The sequence below is a fragment of the Gorilla gorilla genome, chromosome 3 (genome assembly GCF_029281585.2).
Source record: "Gorilla gorilla gorilla isolate KB3781 chromosome 3, NHGRI_mGorGor1-v2.1_pri, whole genome shotgun sequence".
NCBI lineage: Eukaryota > Metazoa > Chordata > Mammalia > Primates > Hominidae > Gorilla > Gorilla gorilla.
This window is the reverse complement of record NC_073227.2, coordinates 186,215,661-186,240,335: the sequence shown is the minus strand read 5'-3', so window position 1 is coordinate 186,240,335 and position 24,675 is coordinate 186,215,661. Positions and strand designations below refer to the sequence as shown.

The following is a 24,675-nucleotide window of genomic DNA, read 5'->3' as shown; positions in this document are numbered from 1 at the left end:
TTTTTTGAGCCAAACCCCTTTCCAAAATTATCAAGTCATCCTTTGCTTGAGTAGGCTGAGGAAATTCTCCAGCTTTAGATCCTTCACCTTCCTTTTGCTTCAGGTTGTCATATAATGACTTTGCTTTTTCTCAAATCATATTAGAGTTGACAGGTATGCCTTTCTTACAGCAATCCTGCACCCACCAAAAACCAAAACCAAAAAAGTCAAAAATAATAAAAAGAATAAAAATTTAAAAATTAGCCAGGTGTGGTGGCACATCCCTGTAATCCCAGCTACTCAGGAAGCTGAGGCATGAGAATTGTTTGAATCTGGGAGGCGGAGGTTGCAGCGATCTGAGATCACGCTGTTGCACTCCAGCCTGGGCGACAAGAGTGAGATTCTGTCTCAAAAACAAAAATCCTGCACCCACATAAAAGCTGCATGTTCAACACAAGATAAAAAGGGATTTCACAAAAAGTGTGAAGTTTTCAAAACTGCTGGGATGGCTGCAGGGACGGCTTCATGAATTTCCTTTTTCCTTTTTACAACGATCCCTACCCTGGATTCATTTATTTTGAAATGGTGGGCAAGTGCAGCAGCAGACCTCAATCCATGGTATATCTCAAGCAATTCAGCTTTTTCTTGTAATGTCATGACTCTTCTCTGCTTCGTTGAAGCACTTCCTAGCACCATCACCAGTGGCACTTTGTATGGGTCCCATGGTGTTATTCAAGGTTTATGATATTGCAGTAAACATGATGAAAAATAAGGCAGAACCATGAAAGAGAACTTTTTACTGAGATACGCATCGCTGAAGAGACAAATTGCTCTTTCAAAGGTGATTAGCGCCCCACAGCTTTTTAAGTGGATACTCACAACAGCTGAGCTCACCAATACAGCAACAGGAGACGGCTATACAATTATTATAGTAGTACAGTAACATACTATAGTTAATTTCATGCAGTTATGATTTAATATTGTATCTTTGTGGTTTGTTCACATTTCTCTGGACTGTGAATGACACCATCTATGGTTTGTGGGTGTTTGTTCCCATAAGAGTTTGTGTGCATATGTTTTGATAAATTTTAACTTTTTGTAACAGATTTGTAGATATTTTGTAGTAAATGATAAAACAGACTAATATCTACATATATTTTATGTGTTCATAATCTTAAACTTAATTTTTTCAATATTTCTAGGTTATGCAGTGCATCTGAGTTTTTTCAAACTGTTACAAATCTCCAAAAAAATTTTTCCAACATAATTATTGAAAAAAATCCGCATGTAAGTGGACATACACAGTTCAAACCTGTGTTGTCCAAGGGTCAACTGTATGCTATGTATTCTGTCAGTTTATACCTCAATGAAGTTGTTTTAAAAATTCATCTAATATTCAGCCATGTTATACTGGAATTCTACTGTACCTAGTTCTTCTCAGTACTGTTTTGAATGATACATAAGCAACAGTGATGGTTAATGAGCTTAAACATTTTCTTCCTCCACTATTGGATCAATTTTGTTACAGAAACATTATACTATTAAAAGCAAGATAAATTTAATTGAAATAAATAACATAAAGACTCACCATAATATTTATTAAAATTATCATTTATCTTACTAAGAGAATGGACCAAAAAAATCACATTTTATAACTCAACCAGTACTATGCTTAAGAAAGAAAAATTATTCCACAGCCTCACTATAATACTATCTCATGGAGCCACACCACGGGGAGATGTAGGAATCCTATCCTATTTCTTGGACATCTCAGGAATTAAAGCCTTGCCACATATGAATTCTTCTCCTCTGCATACAGATTTTAGCTACATTAAATTTTATTATATGATTTTGTATATCAAAGATTTGGGATTTTGAATACAAATGACTGTAGAATGACAAAAGTATACTGGTGCTTTATTTCAGAATATACACAGCCAATGTTAATCATCTTAAGAATAAGATATAAACTATACCTTGAGAAAAGACCTTATTCTTAGAAAAACTTCGTTAATATAACATTCATAATGAGGTCATCTTTTTGTATGGAAATTGACTTTAGAGACAACTGTTACCTGCATAACTTCTCCCTGTGCTCATACACGATGACACAACTGTCCATTTATCGGTTGTTGGGTTATAATATTCTACTGACGCCAAGTTACAGGAACCATCGTCCCCTCCAACAACATATAACAGACCATTAACTGCACAAACTCCTTTAAAAAATTACACAGAGAGAAAACAATTATTTAAAAAATTGGGATGAATATGAGTATCACTGTACATGTTTAGTGAGGTAATCCAGAGACACTAATTTCTTTGAAAGGAGGCAAGAAGAGAAAATAGTGAGCATGAAAAGAATCCTTTTAATATTAGGATAGCCAGGCACCATGGCTCACGCCTGTAATCCCAGCACTTTGGAAGGCCAAGGTGGGCAGATCACTTGAAGTCAGGAGTTCGAGATGAGCCTGGGCAACATGGCGAAACCCCATCTCTACTAAAAATACAAAAATCAGCCAGGCATGGTGGAGTGTGCCTGTGGTCCCAGCTACTCCAAGAGGCTGAAGCCAGAGAATCACTTGAACCCAGGGAGGCAGAGGCTGCAGAGAGCCAAGACCACACCACTGCTCTCCAGCGTGGGCAACAGAGTGAGACTCTGTCTCCAAAAAAAAAAAAAGGATTCTTTCTATATTAGGAGACTATAATACCACTTCTAAGCTCCTACTGAGTGTCATTTATGCAGTAGTTACTTTATATATGCATTATTCTACCTAATTTTCACAACATTATAGGTTAGAAACTATTTTGACCCTCTTTTTTTTTTTTTAATAAAAAGTCAAAGTCAGCTACTTAGGGAATCTTAAGAAAATATATGTTAGTAGAAGGTAAAAGTATTCTTAATTTTAATTATCACACTGAATGGTTAGCTATTTTATCTCCCTTTAAAGAGAACAATATTATTTATCTATTAAAATAACTCTTTTCTTTGCAAAAATTCAAAACATCTAGAAAAGTATTATAAGAAAAAAAGATGACCTCCAACCTTATGTCTCTTAGAATAATGACCATTAAAATTTTGATCTCTACTCTGGCTAACTTTTCTCCATGCATATATACTCAGACACTTTCTTTTTTAACCCCAAAGTAGCTCACACTACACATGCTACTTTATTAAATAACTTACCCACCCTGGCCAACCAACCTACCTTGGACATTTCCTCAAGTTAATAAATAAAAAAAATTATTATTTGTCATATTTATATGACAGTTTATTTAATCATTTTTTTACTGATGGATATTTAAGTAATTTTGATTTTTTTGCTGTCACCAATGATGTTGCAATGAACAAAGATCCCCTGAATAGTGTTTTGAATACTTGAGCAATTTTTCTTAATATAAATTATTAGAAGGAAAACTGCTGAGTCTAATGGTAAATGCTTTTAAAAAGCTATTTCAATGTAATTTTTTAAAAGTACATTTAATTTCTTATAAAAAGTTCAGTGCTACTATGAACTTATACTAGAGGGCATCAAAGAATCCCGAAGAATGCTGCCCAAATCTACAAAACTTTGTAGGAAAAAAACTCATACCATTTTAAAGTTGTTCAAATACTTAAAAGCAAGAACCAAATGCTGCTGCCACACAAGCTCCACACAGTAGTTACATGTGTATGCAACACTGTATTTCAGCCTGTTGATGGACAACATAGGACTGTGAGAGAAAAAATGATCTCAAAAATGGCCCTGCTATGATGGAAGGCATGAACAAGGAAGGCATGAACAAGGAGACTATATTGTTCTAAAGAGTTTTCCCAATCATATCTACGAGGGGCTCACAGATTAAAGAGCATCCCACTGCAGAAAGGGAGGTTGGTCCATACATCCATTTGAATATCTTAGCTATACATTCAGAAGACATCAATTTTACTAACCCACTAACTCACAACACCAGATTCCTTTTAGGCGACAGGAGCCAAATCACTTTGCCAAAAGGATGCACTTTCCTGCAGTGTTTGATGGTTCCAGTTTATTCAGTTTACTTCAACACAATCAAATTCATATTGAGAACCTATTACAGATGTGCTAGGTATTAAAGGTCTATATATAATCATCTAATTCAAATTTATTTCATTTTTACTCCACTCTTGGTGTCACAATTTACCATACTTATGAAAACTTGAAATCTGGCTTGTAAGCTGCTTGCTATTTCAAATTTATATAGATGCTTTCACCTCTCCCCGCTTAACATTGAATACATGTCCTCCACTCTTTGCCAGCTTAGTTCTTTCTTTCCAATAATTTAGGTGCTTGGATGAGGTCCTTAGCCTAGGTTATTAAAAAGGAAGAGCTGAACAGATCTTATCAGAAGTTTGTTTCAGATTATCAGGAATATGGAATGAGGGTGAGATTTTAAAATACTCTTATGAACTTAAATAATTTTAAAATATATGCTCAATTGGATTATATTGTATCTTGTAAATTATAGAAGTAAATAATTCAAATTTTGTTATTTGCATAGAAAATAAACATAATTGATTGAGAAGGAAAAACTGAAAAGTAAGCTTTCAGATTTCTCTCTCTTCCTGATTATCAAATAAACTCAAGTAATGTTGTCTAAATCAAAATATGAAACAACTTTTCAACAGAGACTTACATCTTTTTCCTAAATCCTACCCTTTCCCACACAATTTTTTGAAGAACAGGATAATGGTAGCTCTATATATACAAATTATCTCTTTATTCTTCTACCTAAATGAGTGAATTTTGATATGAAAACAAACACATATAGAGAAAAAATAAGATTAGTCTAACCTTTAAGAAAATATTCATAAAAAGCTCAAAATGCAACTAAATTTCCTAATCCAGGAAGACACATGCACAAATCACCACGGCTTTTCTAACTTAATGTATACTGGAGTCACTTATTCTACTAAGGACCCATATTTGAGGGTCTTACCATTGAACGAACTGATTACCATATACAACTGACTAGATGACGTGCAAGGCCAAACAGAATTAATTATAAATTCTGGTCTGCTGCTAACAGTATCTGCAGTTCCACATACTTAGTCTCTCTTAGTAATCACACTTCTTTAAAGAGAAACTAAGATGAGCGCTGATGGAGGGGGGTGTCCAATGGTGTACAGTAAGTTTGAGACTCACCAGGAACTTATTTTACACTATGAGAAATGACATGAAGACAATGGCATTTTGAAGAATCCTAGCATTTCCTGAAAGGCTATGTAGCTATCTTGAGTCTATTTTCCATTTGTATTTCCCTTTCTTGATTCTTCTTTTTAAGTGGTTAGTTCCCTAATCTTGAAGTTCTCTACTTCCTTAAAATTATTTGTTGTTGTTGTTGCTTTAGTTTTTCCATTTTTCTGGAAATCCTGAACTGTATTAAGCTAGGGTTACCTTTGCAGACTTCCCCTCTAGATTTAGATAATCAACTAGTTTTTTAACCTAGTATAAATATTTACTCAACTAGACTAAATTTCCTGAGAACTAGGATCTCCCGCGTATGATAGATACATAGTAGGCACTAAAATATATCTGTTGTAAGAATGAATGAATTCAAGTATCATTTAAAGGGTCTACTCCTAATTTAATTAGTCTCCACATTTATCACCAAAAAGTAGCAGCTAGTAGAAATGATGAGTTTACTGAAGTGTCACAACAACCTGTTATGTTCCAGAGACTATGGCAGGCATTCACTTTATAGGATTATTACATAAGTTTCTGTCTTTAAAGAGTTCAAAGTCTATCAGGGAACCCAGATCAGTAAAAGAACAATGGAAATACCATTGATATTCATTGATAGAGTGATACCAGTGAAACTTAAAATAAAATTCAACATAAGTTTTATAACCTTAAACTGAAAGATACCTGCATTTCTTCTGCACATGTTCATATCTGCAACCTGTCTCCATGCGTTAGTGGTGGGATCATATACTTCAACACTTTTTCGTACTAAAGGGCCATCATGACCTCCTACAGCATACAATAAATTGTTTAACACACCAACACCTATAAAACACAACCAGCCAAATAGAGGGGCAAAAAGAACAAGAGATTTATATCATATTAGGTTTATTTAAATGACTTGTAACTAAAACTTTCGAAGTTATAATTCATAATAAAAGCAAGCTGATACTATAGCCTACAATTTAAGAAATGGAAATCAATAGACCTGATGATTAAATAAGCATCTCAACAAACTATTATTCTGAAAAAAGAGGCATGTCAAACAGAATAAAAATATTAATAACATGTAGGTGAAACACAGGGAAGGAAAAAGTCCTTTAATGTAATCCTTTTGAAAACAATATCCATAGTAAAATAACCCCATATTAAAGCACAAAATTTTAAGAAATATACATGAAAAGACTTGATTATTAAGCAAGTTCCCCAATAAGCACTAAAAACAAAAAACTAAAAGGAGTGCTAACAACTTGAATATATAAATGAAACAGAAATGTCTATGGCACTTAGACATTAAATTTTAAAGTAAAATTACTTTGTAATTACTCCCATTACCTGCACAATTCAAAAGACATTTAGCAGTGCCATTAAAATCAGCATATCATATATTTTCAGATAATGTAAAGTGATGCCACTGAATCATTTTACTTTAACTATTTTCCATCATTTTTGTGCTTCAATTGCTAAAACAGGTTCACATGTACCTGCTCCACTCCGCCTGGTGCTCATTTCTGCTATATAGGTCCACTCATTTGTTGTAGCATTATAGCATTCTACTGTGCTAAGACACTGACGTGATGCTCCATCATAACCTCCTACAGCATAGAGCAAACCTACACATCAAATCACAAAGAAAGCCAAATTTATTAAAAAACAAACAAAAAACACTAATTTTTCAAGCCAGAAAATATTAATATATTTTCCTTCATGGCAGCAGAGTTTCCCCTTAAAGTGCTGCTGATTTTTATGAACTATATTAGGGTCTTGCTTAATGGTGACAGATGGAGTAATCAAATCATATTATGAAGATCTGCAGGGTATAGCTGATGATGTTAATTTTATACTTTCATCAATAATCTGATAAAATAGCACACTCATTATATCTTTAGGTAACACTATTTGATAAGTGAACAACATCCTGTAAGACAGAATTAAATACCAAAATTATCTTAGGAAATCGGAAAAAAGGTTAAATCAAAAATTAATAACAGAATGCAATGCAGTATTACTTGGCATTAAAAAGGCATGAAGTACTAATAAATGCCTCAGTATAAATAAACAAATCTTGAAAACATCACCCTAAGCGAAAGAAGTGAGTCACCAAAGATCACATACTGTATGACTAAAATATTCAGAAGAGGCAAATCTCTAAGTGATAGAAAGTAGACTAGCAGTTGCTGAAGGTTGGGTAAGATACGAGTAAGAGCCAAGGGAAGCAGGATTGCTTTTAGAGGATAATAAAAATGTTTTAAAATGAATTTCAGTGATGGATGCACAATGAACTGTATACATGAAATGGGTGAATTGTATGACGTGGATTATATCACAATAAACCTGTTTTTTTCTAAGTGCAGAGATTACACCTACGATGAGGAGGGGGTGGAAACCTGCAAATCTGCCCAAGTCAATTAAAAAAAAAAAACAAAAAATAATACTTAGAGCTTTCGTTAACTTCTGTTGGGAGACAAAGTAGGATATAAATAAATAACTGTGGCAATCCATCCCTTAACAGCCCTTCTCCAGATATAAAATTACACATTTATGTCACCTGAATTGTTCCCCCAAACAACTGTTAAAATCAGTTGACAGTCTTATACAGCAGCAGTCCCCAAACTGCAGGCCATGGACCGGTACCTGTCTGGAACCTGTTAGGAACCGGGCTGCACAACAGGAGGTGAGCGGCAGGTGAGCAAGTATTACAGCTGAGCTCTACTTCCTGTCAGATCAGCAGCGGCATTAGATTCTCACAGAAGTGTGAACCCTATCTTGAAATGCACATTTGAGGGACCTAGGTTGTGCACTCCTTATGACACTCTAATGCCTGATGATCTGAGGTGGGAACAGTTTCATCCCAAAACCATCCCCCCAACCCACCCCTGTCCATGGAAAAACTGTCCCTAGTGCCAAAAAGGTTGGGGACTGCTGTTATAGAAGTCAAACACACACAGTTATATAAGTCAAACACACACACACACACACACACACACAGAGAGAGAAAGGAGGAGGGATAAAGGGAGGGGGATAGAGAGGGAGAAAAAGGCTTTATATAGGTTGATTTATATAGAGAAGCTAATTTTAAAAAGAGGATAACTGAAATTTTACAGTAATTACGACTTTTCTTTTTAAAATGATAATTAGCTTGCCCATTCAGAAAACTAAAGTTGAGATTACTGGAAGAACCACTCTCAAGGATCAAAATGCCACATGTACCTGAAAGAACTGTCAACACCTACCTCCAACAACACCCACACCAACACTGCTCCTCCTTGTATTCATGGGAGCTACATGAAACCACTCATTAGACTTTATGTTGTATGCTTCCACAGATGACAAACCTATAATAAAGCACAATAGTCTTCATTTCCTTCTCTAAAAAATGTCAATAGTTCATATATATGGAAAAATACTTCAGGTATGTTATACTGGGCTAAAATTAAGAGAAGAAAATGGTGGAACATAAACACAGCAATTACATGAAAAACAGGTACAGCTTGTTTTCCAGAAGGCTCCTACCTAAGCTACTGATATTTATAAGCTTTTAAAATTTGATGACTGATACTGATGCATAAGAAAGAAAATTTATATACTCAGCACTCATATCATTTAAGGAAATTCTTGATACAATTTTAAACTTATCTTTAAATACCAGTTAAAACCTCACATGTTGTAATCCCAGCACTTTGGGAGGCCGAGGCGGGCGGATCACAAAGTCAGGAAATTGAGACCATCCTGGCTAACATGGTGAAACCCCGTCTCTACTAAAAAATACAAAAAAAATTAGCTGGGCCTCGTGGCGGGCGCCTATAGTCCCAGCTGCTTGGGAGGCTGAGGCAGGAGAATGGCATGAACCCGGCAGGCGGAGCTTGCAGTGAGCCGAGATTGCGCCACTGCACTCCAGCCTAGGAGACGGCGCAAGACTCCATCTCAAAAAAACAAAAACAAAAACAAAAAAAACACAGAAAACCTCACATGTGCCCTAATGTTGCCACAATTTATTCCATAAACATGACTACTACGTTAATTTTAGCAGCAATGTAGAAGAAATGAAAAGGAAATTACCTGTACTCCCATCAAAGCCTCCCACAGCGTATAACAATCCATTTAACACAGCAGCTCCCAAAGTGCTTCTCCGGTCTCTCATGTTAGCAACGCTGGTCCACTGGTCCTTCACAGGGTCGTAGGAATCTACAGTGCGAACTCTTAATGAGCCATTAAAGCCACCAACAGCAAAAACAAGTCCAGCCATGTAGACCATGCCTGCAAAAGGAGTACAGCATTTAATGATCAACATGCAACTCAACTACCACCAATATCCAAAGATTGCTTTCTGATAAGTCTATAGCTGTTGTCAGAACATGCTACTCTTAGGAGGAGCCTGATTAAATAAATCCTTGAAAATGCTATTCATTTGCAAGAACATCCAGTCACTAAATTGTCTTTCTTTCTAAGGTTATTATTATTATTATTTCTTTCTTTCTTTATTTTGAGACGGAGTCTCGCTCTGTCGCCCAGGCTGGAGTGCAGTGGCACCATCTCAGCTCACTGCAAGCTCAGCCTCCCGTGTTCACACCATTCTCCTGCCTCAGCCTCCCGAGTAGCTGGGACTACAGGCACCCGCCACCACACCCGACTAATTTTTTGTATTTTTAGTAGAGATGGGGTTTCACCGTGGTCTTGATCTCCAGACCTCGTGATCTGCCCGCCTTGGCCTCCCAAAGTGCTGGGATTACAAGCGTGAGCCACTGCACCTGGCCTTCTTTCTAAGGTTATTAAAAAATGCAATGGCACGGGCTAAAGTACCATGTTGACTCTTGGTTTTTTTAAATATCAATTTACAAGCTTAAATAATGAGCCATTATTTTCCAACTACTTGAACCTGTACTCACCTCCCATAGCTTTCAATTTTGGATCTTCTAGTGGATATTCTTAGAATGAAACTCTATATGCTTATAATTTATTTGCATAACGTATTCCTAGTTTATCATGTTAGTGGGCTAAATCAGGGGTCGGCAAATTTACAGCTACAGGCTAAATTTGGTCCACCGAACTATTTCTGTAGAACCCATAAGCTAAGCATGGTTTTTATATTTTTAAATGGCTGAAAAACAACCAAAAGAGGAATAATATTTCATGACATGTAAAAAGCTATATGAAATTCAAATTTCACCATCCATAAATATAGTTTTATTGGAACACTGCCACACCCATTCACTTACATATGGCTGGTTTTGCACTATAGCAGTAGATAAGAAGCTGTGACAGAGACCATATAACCACAAAGCCTAAAATACTTACTCTCTGGTCCTTCAAGAGAAAGTCTGCTGATCCTTGGGCTAAAGAGATATTACGGAATCAGTGAATGGAGAAACTGGACTGCTAGACTCAGGTTTCAACCATCTTTTCACTTTTCTCAACTTTTTTCATGCTGCTGTCCTAATCGGACAGGCTCCTATCACCATCCACTCTGTTCTCTTTAACTCTGAATCCTCAAAGTTCCACATTCTCTATGATGCCTTCCCTGTCCACTTTAGCCTAAAAGGCATTACGTCCAGCTCCTGAACCCTATAGCAAATAACATCTATGTTGTGTACTTGAGGTTTAATAAATGTACCGTCTATAATATAATTACTTTAAATTGTTCAAATTTTTATTGTTCTTAGTTCTATAATGTTTATGTCCCTGTGCCAGCCTGAGGGCAGGCAATGTGGCTCACAGTTCTCTGAATCCCTGTAGGGAGAACTGGAATCACCAGATATGTTTGATGAGCTCAATGTTTTGCAGATGTTATCAGGCAAGAGATGTACCTCTACCCCTTACTGTCTTACCCTCTGGTGCTTTATTCCCCCACCCCTGTAAAAATACACGGAAATGCAGTCCTCCATATGGCAACAAGACCTTTCCAGTTCAGACGAAGTTGCCTGTTTTGGCCCCCTGCTAGCACAGAATTTAACAGACATCCTAAGAGGGCCTGGAGACTCGTGAGCAGCAACATACCAGGCAGCATGTTTCAGCATGAAACAATCCTGTATCCCAAAATCATAACTAACTCCAGGGAATGTTCATTGTGGGAATTTTGCCCATTGCAATTTTCATTTTCCTTTCTCTACCCACAAAATAACACTACAAATATGCCATCTCTTAGAAGTAATGTAGCATGCTTACCAAGTTTTAGAGAATTTTAGGTCACAGAGAAGAAGAAAATAAATGAATCAATCTATGAAGTGCCCCCCCACCAAAGACTCTGGGTCTGGAGAAGGGACTGAACTAAAAGAAGTATGATAACCTCCGAAAGTTATCAGGAAACTGAAGTGCCCAGAAGTTTAATTACACAGTTTATTAAAATTTGGCCAAGTTTACACAGTTAAGGACATTGGCTCTAATCTGAAGGAGGGAGAGGGAAGAGGGCATGATGAAGATAAAATTTATTCATAGTTACCCAATAAGTAAATAATACATTTTGCAATAAAATGAGTCAAATGACTTATGGCCTCAATGAAAAGGGAACTGTATTAGGAATCAGATATGAATTAAGAAACCAGTTAGTAAATGGCATACAAGACTCCATTTCCAATAGTAACGATAAAGATAAAACACCTAAAAATAAACTTGCCAAGGAACACAGATGACCATTGGAAGAAAATGTTAAAAATCTACTGAAGGATATAAAAGAAGACAGGAGTCCTATCACTAGTTTCATAACATAGTAAAACATATTATAAAGCTCAGTAACTAAAACTGGCTTTGTCTTGATGCATGAATAGGCAAGACAAATCAATGGAAGAGAACAGAAAATTTAGAATAAAACCAAGTAAATGTGGAAATTTAATACATGATAAAGGCAGCATTTCATCAAATGAATGGAGACAGATAAGTCAATAAGGGGTATTTGGACAACTGACTAGCCATTAAAAACCAAAATCTATACCTTACATCTTAGACTAAAATACAGCCCAGATATCTTAGATATATATATTTATAAATAAAACTGTAAAAGTACTAGAATAACAAATGTTTTTAAAATATAATTTTGTCATAGGGTAGAAACCTGGAAGATACCACCTTAACCAAGAGAACAAGGTTACCCTCACAAAAAATAATCATACTAAGTCAATTTAACCATGGAAAAATATCAGACAAATCCAACTTGAGAGACACTCTTCAAAATATCTGACCAGTCCTCCTCAAAGAATCAAGGGCATAAAAGATAAGAAAAGACTCTGGGACTATCTCAGATAAGAAGATATGACAACTAAATGCAAAGCAGGATCCTAGAACAGCATAAGAGAATCAATGGAAAAATGGTAAATATGAAGTCTGTATTTCAGTTAATATTAATATGCCAATGCTAATTTCTAGTTTTGATAACTGTATCACAGTAAGATATTAATATTGGGGAAAGAATATACCAGAATTCTTTGTTCTATCTTTGCAACTCTTCTGTAAGTAAAATTATTTCAACATAAAGTTTTTTTGTTTTTTTTTTTTTGAGACGGAGTCTCACTCTATTGCCTAGGCTGGAGTGCAGTGGTGAGGTCTTGGCTCACTGCAACTTCTGCCTCCCAGGTTCAAGCGATTCTCCTGCTTCAGCCTCCTGAGTAGCTGGTATTACAGGTGCCTGCCACCATACCCAGCTATCTTTTGTATTTTTAGTAGAGAAGGGGTTTCATCATGTTGGCCAGGCTGGTCTCAAGCTTCTGACCTTGCGATCAGCCCACCTTGGCCTCCCAAAGCGCTGGGATTACAGGCATGACCCACTGCGCCTGGCCCCACATAAAGTTTTCAAAAAATATGTTTGTGTGTGTATACACACACTCACACACACATATAGATAATTTTGGCATATGGCTTTCTATGCAAGAAACAAAATTTTAAGTCCAGAGACACAAAACTGGTATACAGGACTACATTAAAAGATAAAGTTTTTACGTGGCAAAAATCACACAAAGTCAAAAGATAAAAGATTAATACAAATAAATATTCACACTACATATCACAGACAAAAAGGCTACTTTCCTTAACATAACTGTATCTGTGACATCAGTAAAACTATTAAAATGGCAAAAATCATGAACTGACAATTCAGAGAGAAAGATATTTAACTTTCCTCATAATTACATAAGTACAAATTAAGGCATTTTTCACCCACCAGATTGGCAAAGCTCAAAACATTTAATTACAAAGTACTGTCAGGAGTTTAGGGAAACTGGCACCTTCATATTTTACTGTTAGTGGGAGTAATAATTGGCATATCCTTTTAAGACATCCTTTGAATCAGTAAGTCTAGTTTATCCTGCCAAAATATATTAGCATATGTACACAATGATGTATGTATAAGAGATTTGTTGTAGCACTGTTTATAACATTAAGATTAAAAACATTTTTAATGCTCTATTAAAAACTAGTAAAAACTATGTCCAGACCAAAATAAAACACTAGACAGCTCTTATTGAATGAGGTAACTCCAGATATGCTGATATGTAACAATCTCCAAGATGTATTGTTAAAGTACTACCATCATAGAAATGTTCCATTACATACAGAACTCATTTCGCTATGGGAGACAGAAATTATGGATCCAAGTTTAAGTCCCAGGAAAAATCCTGAGTTTGTATAATAACTGCTTCTTTTGATCACAGCTTTGGCTAGATGAAAGTCTATTTCAACAAATGTTTGTAAAACAGATGCCTTGAAGAAGGCAATTATGCCTTATAACTGAGGGACTTAACAGTACCTTATAGCTGAGGGAATCTCCTAGAACTAAGGGTCCCAACCTAAAGAATTCCCCTCTCAACACTTCAGGCAAATGTAACTAGGAAATATCCGGCAAATTACTAGCTCCCCCACCTTACGCTAAACAATCAGAAAGATACGTAAAGGTGGAGACAGAGTAGCTATCCCATCAATGTCTTGAGAGGCATATGAGGCCTCTGAATTACTGTTTAACTACATAGCTATTTTACTCAAAGCTTTTTTGATAGAGGTTTTTCTAATTAATAAAATAAGACCTGAAAAAGAAGCTCCCAATGACCCAGGAGTAGAGAATTGACCATGATGCATCATGCTTACCTGCCCTGCACCTCCTGGAAGGCAACTCTGCTACTTGGTGCCACCTTTCTTCTTTAAAGTCATAGCATTCCACACTCCGGATAGCCTTTGGTGCTTGGCCCCCAACCACCACCATCAACTACAAGGGCAGAAATGTAAGCACTTGAACAAATGACTATTACATATTCAGGATTTAAAATGTCCTACAAAGACACTGGTGTGGGAAGTGTTAGGATGAAGATGATAGGGTGAGCTGGCGAATACAAACATCTAACCACCTAACCAACATTTCATAAACATCAACCAAGGGGACACATGTTAAAAATACAATTCTATCGTCCAGCACATTTAGTCAAAAATAAGGACTTCAGAAACTAAGTTTCTGATCCTTCAAGCAAAAGCAGTTATTTAAGCAAAAAAACAGCACGCAGTCATTACTGGCAAGGCTGCAGTATGTCATAGGGCTTGCTATAAACTAGATCCTGGTTTTTGCAATGACCAGGCATTAGAACTCCACAATCCAGGAGAGAAGATAGAAATGAAACATATGTTACTGGGTAGGTGAAGTGAAAAGGACAGTAAGTATTAAAAGAAAGACGGAAGAAGGAAAAAAAATATCGAAAAAGGAGGAGTAATTGAATTAGAGCTCACAAGAGTACAGATTCCCGAATCTCCAGTAGAGACCTTTCCTGATGCCCCACAAATAAAACAACCTAACAGGACATGTAATGGAGATGCTAGATATCATAATGAACAAATATATAATAGTCTACTTTTGAGAATAAATGAGGTCTATAAGTTCCCTCAACTCAATCCAACAACTATTTACTAAATGCCTATGGTCTATACGTGTCCAGAACTATGTTAGGTGTTATACATAAGAAATATAAGACATGGTCTCTACCCTTCAAGACTTGATAGATCTCACTAAGGAGACAAGACTTATGAAGTAACTCAAGAACAGTACACAATTACATATGATCGAAAAATTATGTGATTAGTATAGACGTAACTGCTACTGCTGATCAGAAAATGAAAAGCTGCCGTAATTTAGTGAAAGCTTCCTGGAACCTGATCTATGGTCTTGCTAAATGGATAGAATTTAGAAATCAATGTGTCTGTCTTTTACTGAGTATGCACAGACACTCTCCGGCAACAGTGAAAATACAGCCATCAAATCAGAATAATGTAAACATTAATGATGTCTCAAATCAAAAACTGTAAAGAATGGCAAGGACCTTCAGGAAAAGATCAGATAATGATTGGAAAAATAGATGCTAGAAAGAAACAAAAAATAAAAACAAACAGAATATGGAGTAACTCATATACACAAAAAGAGGAGATTTGCAACCTTGACTAGGCAATGACCTACCTGTACTTAGAATTAAAGAAAGATGGGTACATAGCAAAAAATGATTCCTGAATCAGAGAGCAAATCCCAAGTTTCCAAAAAGAAGCCCATTTTAGTTTTTGGTAACTGGAGAGCAGAATGAATTTTAAAAGTCTTAAAAGAAGACTGAACATAAACCAACTACATAATTTTTTTCAGGCCTGTTATTCTTCTTGGCCAGGTGTGGTGGCTCACGTCTGTAATCCCAGCACTTTGGGAGGCTGAAGCGGACAGATCATGAGCTCAGGAGTTCAAGACCAGCCTGGTTAACAGCAAGGCCCCTTTCTCCACAAAAAATAACAAAAATTAAAAATTGGCCAGGCATGGTGGTGCACACCTGTAATCCCAGCTACTGGGGAAGCTGAGGCATGGGAATCACTTGAACCCAGGAGGTGGAAGTTGCAGTGAGCCGAGATTGCACCATTACACTTCAGCCTGGGCAACAGAGTGAGACTGTCTCACAAACAAACAAACAAACAGACAACATTTTGGTTGGCCAGGCACGGTGGCTCACTCCTGTAATCCCAGCACTTTGGGAGGCCAGTGCGGTTGGATCGCTTTGAGATCAGGAGTTCGAGACCAGCCTGGCCAAGATGGTGAAACCCCGTCTCTACCAAAAATACAAAAATTAGCCAGGCATGATAGTGCGTGCCTGTAATCCCAGCTACTTGGGAGGCTGAGGCATGAGAATCTCTTGAACCTGGGAGGCAGAGGTTGCAGTGAGCTGAGACTGCACTAATGCACTCCAGCCTGGGTGAAAGAGCAAGACTCTATCTCGAAAAATAAATAAATAAATAAAATAAACATAATTAATAAAGAAAATATACAATACCCTCACCTCTGACCACCCAAAAACGGGGGGGGGGGGGGGGGGGGCAAGGTTGGAAAAATTACAGAATTGGGATGCATGTTAAGATAAACCTTGTATTTAGGGTTCTGTTCAAAACTTCAAAATTGCCCAAGAGACAATAGTTGAAAGAGTCTTAGATGATATATCTGATGAAGACCAATTTTTCTAAAATTTCAGAAGGGAACACTTTTTAAATTTTTTGATAAATAACACTGAGTTATAGATTTCATAATCCTCAAAGTTTGAATATAAGATTTCTATTTCCACGCAATAGTTCACTTTTACACATTAAAATGAAGATGAAAAGGAAAACTGTGCTATTACATACAGAGAACAGTAGTAATATTTGTCCTTTACTCACCCAAGAGAGGGAAAATGGGGTAAGGATTTGGGTCTCCAGGAATCAGGGATAAAGGAGACAAGGAGAATGTGCAATGGGGGGACAAGAAGGCAGGAATATTTATACAAAACCAAGAGACTGTGTCATAAACCATTGTGTGGCTACCAAAAGAGTTGCTCATAATGCTGACATCCCAGTTATCTGTAAAAGACACAGGTATTTGAGAAACACCATACTAATTATGCTACGAAGGAACAAGAAAAGAAGACCTTTTGTAAGGAAAAGTTAAACGTAACATATTTGAAGAGGGCAAGGGGTAGGAGGTTAAGCAAATTCAGTAATCATCCTGAAATGTACGTCAATTAAACTTTGTTCTTTTTATTTTACCTATTAAATAAATATTAGTTGAAAATTAACTCCTGAAAAATCAAGTTTCTAACTGAAAACTTCAATAAATATACTGGGTAAAAATATTTTTAAAATATAATATATACCCAGAAATATGACAGCACTTATAAAAATACAGATTCCAAAGAGAAAAGCTAACAAAATACAAAAGAAGCAAAACACACACAATTTTTATTATGATGTGCAAATCCAAGGATACCTTATACAATCTGTTTATTGAGAAGCCAAAACTAATGTCTGAGATATAAAAAGAATCATTCATGCAAATTAAAAATCAGAGCATAATATAAAAAGTACTAATTCACTCTCATGGTAAAATATTATCAAAACCTTGTAATTTCTTCAGCACGACTACCACATTTTGTTCAATTTGACTCATTATTACGATGATAAAAGGCATCATTACTATGAAATAATAAGCATAAGAAATTAATCTTTGCTTCATTCTTACCCAACTCCTTAGACTTAATCTGAACATAACAACTCTAAAATGACAAATGGTGGTGTTGGAAAATTGTTCATCACCAGCACCTTTTCAAAAATATGTGTGGATAAACAAACACACTGAGAAGGGATCATACAAGTAAACATGCAAAGTCAAAGCAACAGGGCTGCTCACTGCTATTCAGCAAGTCTGCTGCCCCTCCCACCACCCTGATAGAGCAGAATGAAAGAGAACCTCCAGGGACCCACATACCCAGCACAAAATAACAGCTAGAGAACTGAGAAATCTAAAAGTATAACACAGCTATAGGAGTCCTACTCCAAAACCACAACCAGAGAAGTCCAGGAACAATGTAAACACAACACCACAAAAGAGAAAGTAAGTACTTGATAGGCTTTTACCGAGAACTCTAGGTTTCAAAAATGACATGTTTATTCCAGAAATCAAAAATGAATTCATTTTCACTCTAAAGGTCTCTGCAGCATAGCTAAATATAGGAAAGTTTGAAGATGCTAGAGGAAGGAATATACAAGAAGAAATTCTTTTTTACAAATATGAAGTATTTAAAAAGTATTAAAGATATAGCACATTATTTAGAAGGAAGTTGGAAAGACTTACATAAAATAATAAAATAAAATAAATAGCAACCTTAAATTTACTGCCAAGACTCAACAATTTTTATAAATGGATTATTTTGTAAGAACAAAAACTGACACCAAATAAGATGGACAAATATGAATTAATGAAGACTTAAAAGATGGGTACTTATAAAAGCAGGTGTAAGGGTATTTGAAAAATGTAAACACATACAAAATCAGCAGACCTGGCATGAATACTGAGGTATTAAGGGAACTAGCTAATGTACTTACTGAGCCACTACAATTATTTCTGAAAAATCTCAGAGAACTGAGGATAGATCAGAAAATTTAAAGAAAGCAAATATCAAATTTTCAAACCAGGATAGGAAGTGAATACCTGTAAATACACTTTGTTAAGTGATGATAATTCTGGGTAAAAATTTAGAAGATTTTGAGAAAAGCATTTGAACTTCTAGGGGCCAATAAAATACCATGCAGAAGAATGTTTAAAAAGTCATGCCAAATTTGAATCCATTTGATCCTCAACCTCATCAGATGTTATATGCCAAATTACTTATTTTGGCTTAGATAATAATTATATAGAATGAAACTTTCCACAAATAGACTGTGTCAGTGGCTGGGTACTTCTAACAAGGTGCCACCAAGAGAGTTTTGAGATCAATTCTAAATTAAAATATTTGCTAACGATCTAGAAAAATAAGTCAACAGTACCCTGGCAAATCTGCAGTTAGTTATAAATTGAGAACTGTTGTTAGTAACAGGCAAAACAGAAAAACAATACCAATATAGATTTGCAGCAATTAAAAATGTAGACTCCAAAGTAAAACTTAGAAAAATATTAAAGTATTAAAGTGAAAGAATTTAAAAAACAATTCAATGGAAAGGACAGAGTAATAACTAAAGATGATATAAGAAAACGAGAGAACAGATTCTTATTTCTTAATCCAGCATTGCCCGAAACATACACAAGAGTTAAAAATAAATACATAAATAAAGTCTTTATATTATGAGTCATTCTGATTAGACCACGCACAAAATGGTGCTTAAAGTATTGGTCGTACTATAAAGATGTAAACAGAGCAGAAGGAATTGCCAACAGAGACAGAAATGAGGGGTTATTTCATAAGAAAAATTGAATTGGTAAAATATGAATGGCCACAGCTAAAAAGACCAAGGTAGAATATAAACATTCACATAGGAAAATATGAACACGAGACACATGGGAAGACACGGGAATGTATGTTGAAATGGCTACATATGATGTGCAGGGAACCATCAAATGGTATACAACAGGGAACAGCAATGAGATGAACTGAACAAGCTATTTTATCATCCGTAGTTCTAATGTGTAGTTCTAATGTGTAATTCTGTGAAACTACTGGGTTTTCAGTTATTAAACAAACACCTAGCTTACAAAATAATTCTTTTTTTTTTTTTCTTTTTTTGAGACAGAGCCTGTCGCATTGTTGCCCAGACTGGAGTGCAGTGGCACGATCTCAGCTCACTGCAACCTCCGCCTCCTGGGTTCAGGTGATTCTCTGCCTCAGCCTCCTGAGTAGCAGAGATTACAGGCACCTGCCACCACACGTGGCTAATTTTTGTATTTTTAGTAGAGACACGGTTTCACAAAGATGGCCAGGCTGGTCTCAAACTCCTGACCTCAGGTGATCCGCCGGCCTCAGTCTCACAAAGTGCTGGGATTACAGGCATGAATCACAGCACCCCAGGCCTACAGAGAAATCCTTCTACCTGGTCTGATTTTTTTGGACTATAATTAGAGCTTTCTACTATAATTAGAGCTAATAAAACTCAGGGGACAAAAACCAGTTGTCTTCTGTTCCAGAAGAGTGACATCATGCAGTTTATAAAAATTAAATGGACCAAAGAATCCCCACCCTTAACATATAAAATCAATAGAGGTTGAATTACATACACTACAATGCATTCTTAGGCATATTTTCTCTTGAAGGAAAACTAAAACAATAAATCACGGAAATTCAAATGAGCAAAGTACTACAGCTTCACTTATAAGCCTTTTGCATGAGGTAATAACAAGCATGAGAAACAGATCCTACTTTGGGAAGGTTCATGGGTGTCCTCAGCCGGGTCCGGACACTCTTCATTAATATACGCTGCTCTGTTGGCAGCAAATGATACTTCATTGCTTCAATGAGGTAATCTTTGCAAGCACTGCTATTCTTGACCAATGCTTCCTCTTCAACCCTCTGTAACAAGAAATCAGACACACCCACTGAGGGTAGGGCTATTTCATAATTAAATTGCCAAAGAAAAAGAAGTAAAGGAGAGTAAAAAAGCAGTAACTATATCCTTTAGTTTAGTCTAAAAATAAATGAGGAAAGTTTATAAATACATCTAAGAGAAAAATAAATAAAACCAAAAAATGCTCAAGTATCTGGTCTGCAGAGAAAAACATACATAGGTAATAAAAAGAAGAACTACAGTGAAAAATGATAAACTTCAATGTTAGCTATGGAATATGATCAACTCTTTGGATATTATATCCACCTGTGTATCTTTAACCTTTAAGACAAAAAGTAAGCAAAACAAGAAACAAAGTTTAGATAATACATCCTTCAGGTGAAGACAATACTAATAAGTTAATGATACCTTTTTCAAACACAAGTGGGCAAGTAAAATATCCCAAAAAGAGATTAGAAATACCTTAAAGCAACGTACCCATAACACAAATAAATCTTGTACTGCCTAGCCTGACCTCAAATGCAGGACAGGCTTCTGGGTTCGCTTTCTTTTTTCTGGGGGGGGGGGAGGGGGGGCGGGGGGAAGGGGACAGAGTCTCACTCTGTTGCCCAGGCTGGAGTTCAGTGGTGCAATCCTGGCAAACTCCACCTGCCGGGTTCCAGCAATTCTCCTCCCTCACCTTCTTGAGTAGCTGGGACTACAGGCACCTGCCACCATGTCTGGCTAATTTTTTGTATTTTTAGTAGAGACGGGGATTCACCACATTAGCCAGGCTGGTCTCAAACTCCTGGCCCCATGCGATCTGCCTGCCTCCGCCTCCCTAAGTGCTGGGATTATAGACGTGAGCCACTGACCGCACCCAGCCTTTTGGATCATTTTCTTAATACCAGAAGACCCATGATTACACAGATCACAAAAAGTAATGAGATTTCAAGAAATCCTAAAATGTTCAAATCTAATTTCTTAATAAATGATTCTTTCAATGGTTTCAATTCTTAAAATAATGCTGAAATGTTCCTAGCGGGATTCTAATAAAAAAACAGTAAATTTAAAATTATTTGGAGACCACTAAAGAAGCATTTTTCACATTTATTTCAAATAATGTTTTCCCTCAGCTTAGAAATAGAGACAGAAATCAAATGCATGCCACTATTAAATTACGAAGTAAAATTAAACAGTATTTGGGTCAGACCTCAAAATTCCAGGTCTGCAGGGGAATCAGAAGAGACTATCGAAAGAAAAAAACAGTAAAGAAGATGCAAAGCAGTGACCGCCACAGGGACATTTATTTACATATATTTAAATGACCACAAATACTACCCTGATAAGCTCTAGTACTCGCTTACCCAAATCAAAAATAGGGGCAAAAGCAAATTTCTAAGAACGGGGAATGGTGGCTGGGTGTGGTGGCTCACAAGGCCTGTAATAATCCCAGTAGTTTGGGAGGCCGAGGCGGGTAGATCACTTGAGGTCAGGAGTTCGAGACCAGCCTGGCCAACAGGGCAAAACCCCAACTCTACTGAAAATACAAAAATTAGCTGGGGTTGTAGCATGCACCTGTAGTCCCAGCTACTCAGTAGGCAGAGGTACAAGAATCACTTGAGCCCAGGAGGTGGAGGTTGCGGAAAGCCAAGATGACGCCACTGCACTCCAGCCTGCGGGGTCCTTTACTGTCTTCTGTCCTGTACTCCACAGATCTGCATTCTACAGCTCTTATCACTGCTTGATAGGGATCTACATGCTGTCAAGCCAGTGACACAGTGCTGTGTGGATTCATGTTTTGCATATGCATTTACCTGAACTAAATATTCCCGAGGAAGCAAAGGTAACCGTACATGTTCCATCAGTCGGGCCATAAACTCTTGCCTCACATCCTTGTCATGGTTCACCCATGCTATTACTGCTTCAAATACCTTGCAGAAAATATAGGAGAAGAAAAAATAAGAAATGAGTTGTGTATCAAGGCATCTGGATAAAATATGAGACTACATTTTATATATAACTCTTGCTAAGACATCCAAGTTTAATTCACAGCTCAAGTGTTTTCAAAATCCTGACTTGCAATGTACTTAGAAAGCCATTCACCCCATTTCTTTTCTGTTCTTTTTTTTTTTTATTTACCCAAAATAATGAAGCAAAGTGATATTCTGGAATGAAAATCATGTATCCTTATAAACAATTCATGTTTGGCTTTTTCTTCAGGTTTACAAACAAATGTTAGACCATACACATAAATCGAAGGTTTGTACAATAGATCGACTCAGCTCTGTAATAGCAGAATATATTAAAATGTAGTATTTTGAAATTTTTTTTTTACAAATTAAAAAATAAGGGCATTATTTTTTACAATACATAATTGTGAGAAAGCTAATAAGCTAATATGAAGACACTGTCTACATAATTTTCTTCTCAACTGATGAATATATCACTTAACAATTTTTAAAGGTTTGAAGGAAATGTTTGACAATATGCAATTGGATAACTGAGACCAAAAATAGCTTATTTTGATCCAGGAATAAAGCAAGAAACTAATTCTCTCATACTTTGTGGATCAGCTTACATTTTGGCAACCTTTTATTGATTTCTGCAAATAAATAACAAGAATGAACAGAATGGAGGTAGTAAAACATTTTGCAAAGTTTGAAAAAAAAAAGCAAGAAACTAAAAATAATGCACATTAAAATTAACACCCCTCTTTAATTCATTCTGTCAACAAGTATTTATCAAGTGTCTCTATGTGCCAGGTGCCAGAGATTAAGTGAACAAGATAGTCGGCCTTCTGGCAATTCTATCTAATATTTCTCAGTTCTGTCTTCTCTCCCCCCTGCTTCTATCATCCCATATCGGAACCTGCTGCTCACTGGTATGACTTCAGCATCCTCTCATCTGGCCCTCACCTCATTTTTGGTCCATACTGCCCACCACCACCAGATAGCTAGTCTCCAAAGATAGCCTCCTAATAAACCACATCTCCCAGATCCATACCCTTATATAGTAACCCTCCACACTGAATCTAAGCTGGCCCTGTTAACCAGTAGAGTGTGGAGGAAGTGACACTGGGCGATTTCTGAAGGTAGGTCTTAAGCAGCCTCACTACTTCTACTCTGCTCTCTTGAAATGCTCATTTGAAGGAAGCCAAATGTCATGTAAGAAGTCTGGCTACTTGAAACCACCACACCATGAGAAACCCATGCAAGTTACAGAGAAGAAAGGAGGGGAGAGGAGGGAGACCTAGAGAGAGACCCATCAACTGGGAGCCCCGGAGCCAGACAAAAGTGAGTGGAGGAGCCACCTTGGACATTACAGACCCATAAGATGCCATGTGCAGAAGAACTGAAGCTCCAGATCTATGGCTCCAGTAGAACCATGCCAGGTATCTCCAGGCATCTGGGTCACCTTAGCTGAGGTCTCAGACACTGTGGAGCAGAGACAAGCTGTCCCTATTGTTCTGCATGAATTCTGACCATAGAATTGTTAGCATAAAATGGTTATTGTTTATGCTTTTACATTTGACGATGACTTGAGTAGCAGCAGAAAACCAGAACAGCCCTCATTATATTTCTATAATGCAGGTTTTGGCATGGTTTTCTCCTCTGGCTTAAAACCCTTTTAAGGCTCATCACTACAATACAGTTAATTTTCTTTAACATAGCTGAGAAGATATTTTATTATATCATCTTCCAATTTTATCTTCCACCAATGTCTCATATTCTAAACTCCCATCATACTGAACACATTGAATACAATTACTCTTTCATACCTCTTTACATTTGTATATTCTGCTTCTTCTACCTGGAATGCCCTCTGCATTCCCACCCATCCCTATTTCTCTGGCAAACTCAGACTCATTTTTAAAAGACTTGAAATATACATCTGAACCAAGTTGAACTACCATCCCCATCCCTATCCCATTCCTGGAAAAGTTAAATGCTCCTAAGGCACCCTTTACAGCATTCTGTAATCAATTATTTACTCTACTGGCTGTCCCACTAGTCTATGAGTAACAAATTCTATTCTGCTAATCTTCTCTTCTCTAGGAGCCCATGGCAGTGTCTGGTACATGGTAGGCACTCAATACATGTCTATTAAGTGTGAAAGTAATGTCATCTTCCTCTGTATTTCTAGGATGCTAAGATTATACATGTCACAAATGCTTTCACATTTTTTAATACTGTAAATATTAATATGTCTTTTA

At 36.6% G+C, this 24,675-nt stretch overlaps 1 protein-coding gene across 7 annotated transcripts in view; it reads right to left on the bottom strand.

Annotated features, from left to right (window-relative positions):
* Positions 1-24,675, bottom strand: part of KLHL2 (kelch like family member 2) — a 115,172-nt gene that overhangs the window by 3,114 nt on the left and 87,383 nt on the right. For all 7 annotated transcript variants that reach the window (XR_010133531.1, XM_055384706.2, XM_055384708.2 and 4 more), the window contains 8 exons: positions 22,277-22,393; positions 20,336-20,485; positions 14,250-14,367; positions 9,243-9,440; positions 8,417-8,518; positions 6,668-6,796; positions 5,868-6,008; positions 2,055-2,198 (listed from right to left, as the gene is read on the bottom strand). Coding sequence is in view for 6 of the 7 variants with exons in the window: in XM_055384706.2 (XP_055240681.1) it covers positions 2,055-2,198; positions 5,868-6,008; positions 6,668-6,796; positions 8,417-8,518; positions 9,243-9,440; positions 14,250-14,367; positions 20,336-20,485; positions 22,277-22,393 (1,099 nt within the window). In the remaining variant the exon portion in view is untranslated. The remainder of the gene's footprint in view (positions 1-2,054; positions 2,199-5,867; positions 6,009-6,667; positions 6,797-8,416; positions 8,519-9,242; positions 9,441-14,249; positions 14,368-20,335; positions 20,486-22,276; positions 22,394-24,675) is intronic.